The sequence below is a fragment of the Sinocyclocheilus rhinocerous genome, unplaced genomic scaffold, assembly GCF_001515625.1.
Source record: "Sinocyclocheilus rhinocerous isolate Xijiao unplaced genomic scaffold, SAMN03320098_v1.1 scaffold1496, whole genome shotgun sequence".
NCBI lineage: Eukaryota > Metazoa > Chordata > Actinopteri > Cypriniformes > Cyprinidae > Sinocyclocheilus > Sinocyclocheilus rhinocerous.
The window spans coordinates 622,110-628,072 of NW_015644664.1; the positions used below are offsets into that span (position 1 = coordinate 622,110).

General features: G+C 39.8%; 1 protein-coding gene across 1 annotated transcript in view; it reads left to right on the plus strand.

Annotated features, from left to right (window-relative positions):
- The window catches only part of LOC107758793 (sal-like protein 4), a 6,478-nt gene extending 1,666 nt beyond the window's left edge, over positions 1-4,812 (plus strand). The window contains 4 exon segments of the mRNA XM_016576612.1: positions 858-1,945; positions 1,948-2,230; positions 2,316-2,620; positions 2,728-4,812. Coding sequence (XP_016432098.1) covers positions 858-1,945; positions 1,948-2,230; positions 2,316-2,620; positions 2,728-3,150 — 2,099 coding nt within the window. The 3' untranslated portion in view covers positions 3,151-4,812.
- Positions 4,813-5,963: the final 1,151 nt, after the last annotated feature.

Sequence of the window (5,963 nt, forward strand, 5' to 3'; positions counted from 1 at the left end):
TATATACATACATATACATACATACATACACACACACACACACACTTCCTTATCCTTGTTTGCTTTGTCTCAAATGGAGGTGCTGTTTGGTTGTCTGCTAGCTCTGAGAACAATGCAACTTTTGTTTTCTTACTATTTCAAGTTGTCTAGTGAACAATTAACACGTCCAGTTTCAGTGTCAGAATGTTAACAGGTGGTCTTTCCCATTCATAAGAAATGATGAAATTTGCATTTAACAATGGTGCTGCAGCTTAATTTGATTTGCTTTGCTTTTTCTGCAATTAGAAAGACCAACTGACTGCTTTACACTGTTATCAGCATTTTTTTTATTTTTTTATTCATCTTTAGGACTGCCTAACAACAATGAACACCAGTTAAGCATGTGCTGTGTTTTATGAGCCATTTTTATTTTATTGTAGAGGAACATGGGAACAGATGGAGGAAGTTTATATTTGATATACAATTTGTCTTTGTATTGGTACATTTATTTCTAGTACAATTTGAATTTTATTTATTTTTGAACATGCTGCCCTCATCTGGTGGGACTGAAGACTAGCTGAAGAGCTGTAAATGTGGCATCTTCCAAAAGCAGCTTTAGTTTATATAACATCTGGTCTATGCAAACTAAAACCCAAATATGCCATTTAATTCATGATTTCAGAACATAAGTCCCAAGTAAAATTAAACTACCTCTGTAAATTTTAATTGGCTTTTGTTTTAAAAATCACTTTATGCCTGGTGTTCCAACCGTGAGTACTGATAACATTATATTTGTCTAGAATTTGTTCCATATTTACAGCACATTATCCTTTGGTCTTGAATAATAAGTCATCTCTCGAACTTTCTCTTTGCTGCAGGGATCTTGCACAACAGTCAAGGTGAGGAGGATGGCAATGAGGCTAAGAGACGACGATCAGAGGAGACGAGGGTTTGCGACAAATGTTGCGCGGAGTTCTTCGATGAGGCAGAGTTTCTCGAACATGAGAGAAATTGCACTAAGAGTCAGCAGGTGGTGATCATGAAAGATGGCGATGGGAATGAAGTGCCCTCCGAGTTCTCCCAGCATTCTCCGGGTGAGTTCCTGGGTGATAATGGGGATCAGTCAACCAGTAATTCCCATTCAAAGCACAGTGCAGATTCTGAGGAGATGGAAGGAGAGCTCATGCTGAACCAGAATGACCCCTCAAATCAAGATCAAGATGTGTCTGGTAGTTCAGATGTGGGGTACATGATATCTTCCAAATTGCAAGACTCTAATGTGACTCTTGAGTCCATGGCTGCTACTAAAGTTGCTGTAACGCAACACTCATCCAGTTCGTCCAATCAGAAGTCTCCACAACCACACCAAGATGCCCTTCTTGCAATCCCAATGATCCTGGAACAGCTGGTCGGTCTCCAGCAGCAGCAACTGCAGCAGATCCAACTAACTGAGCAGATACGCCTCCAAGTGGCCATGATGACACCTCAGAGCTTCCACTCCGCACTGGGTGCCGCTGTGGATCCACTGAAAGCACTGGGTGCGCATCTATCACAGCAGCTTTCGGCCGCAGCTGCCCTCATTGGCAAACGGCCGGGCTCCCAGAACTTGTCCTTGGAAGCCTTAAAACAAGCAAAGCTACCTCAATCAGCCACCATCCCCACATCCCTCGCTGGAGGTTTGGGCTCAGTGCCCTTAAAAGCAGACTTGAAAGGACTCCCCGATTTAGCTAGTCGACTTCCAGCGCTCCTTCCTCAATCTCCAGGGGTCATGGGATTGCAGAGTCCCTTTAATACCCTTGCAGCAAGCATGGATCCCTCTAAAAAGGCAAAAAATAAGATCCCTGCTGTGTCTGAGTCTAAAAATGGCTCTGGTGAACATATGCTCAAGCACAAATGCAAGTTCTGTGGGAAGACATTTGGAAATGACAGCGCTCTCCAAATCCACTTGCGCTCACACACTGGCGAAATTCTCCTTCAGGGTCTGGAGAAATGGATTACAAGAACGGCTGCAGTCCGGCTGTGTCAGATTCCATGTCCTTTCACTCTTCGTCCCCTATAGATGGTCCCCTGAGTAATGGACAGTCAAAATCACCAGAATCCACAAACCCAGACGATGTACTCCAATCCAGACCAGACTCTGATGCACCTCAAGATTTTAGCGAAAACAGTGGAGCACTGGACTTGACGTCAAGTTTTACCCCGAAACCAATCAAAGAGGAGCCAGGCCTGTCCTTCTCCAGTGGCGAATATGGTATGTTTAATTTCAACATCCTAAACATCACACTGACATTTTCCTCCTTGGCGTTTTGCCTACAAGTTTTGTTCTTCTTTCTTAGGTTCTAGTCAGTTACCATTCATGAGGGTGCCTCCAAGTCTGGTCAAACTGGAGATGCAGATTCCTCCTGAGACACCCATGGGTGCTCACGGCCTGTACAGCTCCCAGCTGCCCCAAGGAGCTGCCACTTCTCCTGCTACTTCTAGTGCTCCTCGTCGCTCCACCAAGCAACATCTCTGCAACTCCTGTGGGAAGAACTTTTCATCTGCCAGCGCCCTGCAAATCCATGAACGTACACACACGGGCGAGAAGCCGTTCGGTTGCACAATTTGTGGCAGGGCTTTCACAACAAAAGGAAACCTTAAGGTGAAGATGTATTTTCGACTTTGGATTTTGTTAGTGAATTGATTGAAAGTCAAATATCTTGTGTATACTGCAATAAGTCTTATCGACTCTTGTTTCCCGTTTTACAGGTGCATGTTGGGACCCACATGTGGAATAACACAGCAAGGCGAGGTCAACGGCTCTCGTTGGATAACCCAATGGCTTTGATGGCCATGGGCGCCGAGTCCCAGATGAAACCAGACCTGCTGCCGCTCCCAAAGGATTTGATTCCCCCGCCGATTAATTTCGACCCGTCGATGTGGAACCAGTACGCCGCTGCCTTCACAAACGGGCTGACCATGAAGACCAATGAGATTTCGGTCATCCAAAATGGCGGCATCCCTCTCACAGGAAGTCTCGCTGGAGGACCTTTATTGGGTTCTACTGGGGGAATAACCAAGATGGAGACCTCTCAGATGGGCATCCCTGGCACAATGGCAGAAATGGAAAAGAACGGTTCTGACAGCATAGCAAAGTTTCCACATTTTATGGAGGAGGGTAAAGTGAGTTAGACTGTAAAAGGACTACAGATGTTCCCAATCAACGGTCTGCATTGTGCTAATGAGCCTGCTGAAATGTTAGGAACTGGGCTATTTATTAGTTGGTACAATCAATTCATACATGTAACGTTGCAAATTTACATACCCTTGTTAAATTAGCCTATACCCTAAAATGGGCCATGCCTTCCTTATTGGACCCTTACATGCTATCGATTTCTTTAGTTGAATCTGATCTAACTACTGTAGTTTTTTTTTTTTTCTTTTCTTCTCCTTTCTCTCTCTAATATATGCGGGTATTTTGTCAGTTTTATTTCTAGAAGTTGAATGTAAGTCTTACTTGAAATAGCTTTATTCCAGAGCAGTCTCATTAGTGATCGTTACATTGGGCTCAGCTCTTTGACCCTCAGGATGATCTCAGCCACAGGTGACCAGAGATCTCAATGTTTTAACCATCAACATCTTGTTCATCTCTGCTTGACTACTCATGGTCCTGTTGTTAGTTGTTCGAATAAACTTTTATTAGTCAAAAATAATATCCATGGCATAGATGTCATACAACAAAGGTGTTTGTGGAATACGTGCCTAGATAAATTGACCGTTCCACACAATCTACTGAAGATTACAGTTTAATTGATGGACTTAATGAGTAGTTGTAGTATAGGTTTGTTTTGAAACTGGATTTCACTAAGTTATTATTTTTTTTTTTTTGACTCTATATAGTTTCTATTTTGCGCTTAATACCAAAAATGATTTTGCTAAGTGCCTGTCTTGGAGTGCTTTTCTCGCTCCTCTGTATTTTCCTCACCCCTCGCCCTCACAAAAGACACCACAGGATTGTAATAAAGGCCTTTCTTTTATTTAGACCACAATATGCTATATTTTTTGCATTTAGCTATAGCTTTTTCAAGAAGTCATTAATTGTTCTTTTTTTGAAAGTGATTTAATTTTGTCGTTTTCTTGCTTTCAGTGATCTTTATCAAATATTAGATTGAGTCGCTTTCATTTGAGACCTTTTTAATAGGAGGTCAAAAGGCCGGTATAATATTGAAATGCCTAATCATTCCTTGCACTTTATTTTTCCTCATTCTACTAAGATCTGATATAAACCAGGCGTATGCCATTTATTCTATGAACGTTTGTTTCTTGGGCTCGTCATTTAGAGCTCATTTGCTTGCTTGCTGCTGTTTTAGGACCCAGAGAGTTTTAGAATTCTGTAAATTTGCCATTTACCATGCATTTTATACTTGTGAGCTAAGCAGGCATGCATATCTTGTCCCAAAACATCAGCAGTCATTCTTATTCTGGGAAAAAGTCATTGTTTGCTACCCAATTATGTATTGTGGGGAAATGTTTTTGAGATCGTAGCCATGCATTCTTGAGTTAAAGGAATGAACGTGTGTATGCACGCAGAGTATCTAAACCGTAAAGACTTTACGCTGGTCAAATTTCTACCTCATTTAGAATATATTTTTTTTTTGTTTTTTTTTTTGCATTGTGTTTGGAGTTATGGTTGCCTTTTGCCCCCGTAACCTGCTGATTTCTGTAATATAATGAATGTATCGCCAGACACTTTGCACAACACTTGTTCAAAATAGGCAGACTCCTCCTGTACATTCTCTTTCTAATATGCATTTACCAAGTTGTGCCTTTTTTCTAGATGTAAAAAAAAAAAAAAGGTGGTGTCAGATCTTGGTTAAATGGGGTCATGTCTGTATGATTGTTCAAATGTTGAGTCTGTTTTAGGCTTGTTTACAGTGTAGACTTTTTGTAAATGTTTGCTTTTGTTTGTTCCCCTTCCGTTCCGATATTTTGAGAATAAAACCAAGGATGACTTTTCCAAAACTTTGTTGTCTAAATCAACATGTCACTACTGTTACAGAAAAGACTTGAGGACATTGAGGTGAATAATAGAGAGTGAGAGATACTTGTCTACACTGATTACAATGCAGGAAAATTCATTTTATCATGTTCTCGAAGCGGAAAACATTTAGCAAGTTATTTGTTTGCAATGTAGGCGAACTGAACTGAATAGATGCTATTAAAGGTATCTGATTTTAAAGTTAGTCTAACCCTTCTAGTAGATGCCTTTACAAAAGTATTAGTGCTATCATGGTGTTTACACTGCACTCCATGGTACTTAGAATATTATGGTATTAAATACTCGTGTTTAAAACTACATGAACTTTGTATACCATGGTACTGAATGATTACCATGCTATTTCCCTTACAAAAAATGACGTTTACACAAAGGTACTGACAATCACGTACCATGCCATTTAGATGATACCTCAATGTACTTTCAGAAATGCAGTGGAATTACTATGGTAAATGTAAAAACAAAAAAAAAACAAATGGTGGTACTTTTGGATATTTTGAGTTATTTACAAGAATACCATAGTATTACCATGGTTTATGTTAATGTGGTCTGTTGTCTAATGATTTTTTTTTATTGTATTTTTTTATTTATTTTTTTTTTTCAAATTTGAAAACAGGATGTTATACTACCATACAATTAGTATGGTGAAACTACATAATATTTACTGTAATTTGTGACTCTGGAGCAGAAAACCAGTCTTAAGTCGCTGGGGTATATTTGTAGCAATAGCCAACAATACATTGTATGGGTGTCCTATCCTAACAAACCATACATCAATAGAAAACGTATTTATTCAGCTTGATGTATTGATGTATAAATATCAATTTCAAAAAAATGTACCCTTATGACTGGTTTTGTGGTACAGGGTCACATATTTACTATGTCATTGAGCATATCCATTTCCGTTTGTGAGAGTAATTCTTAATAATAATAATATACACTAATAACT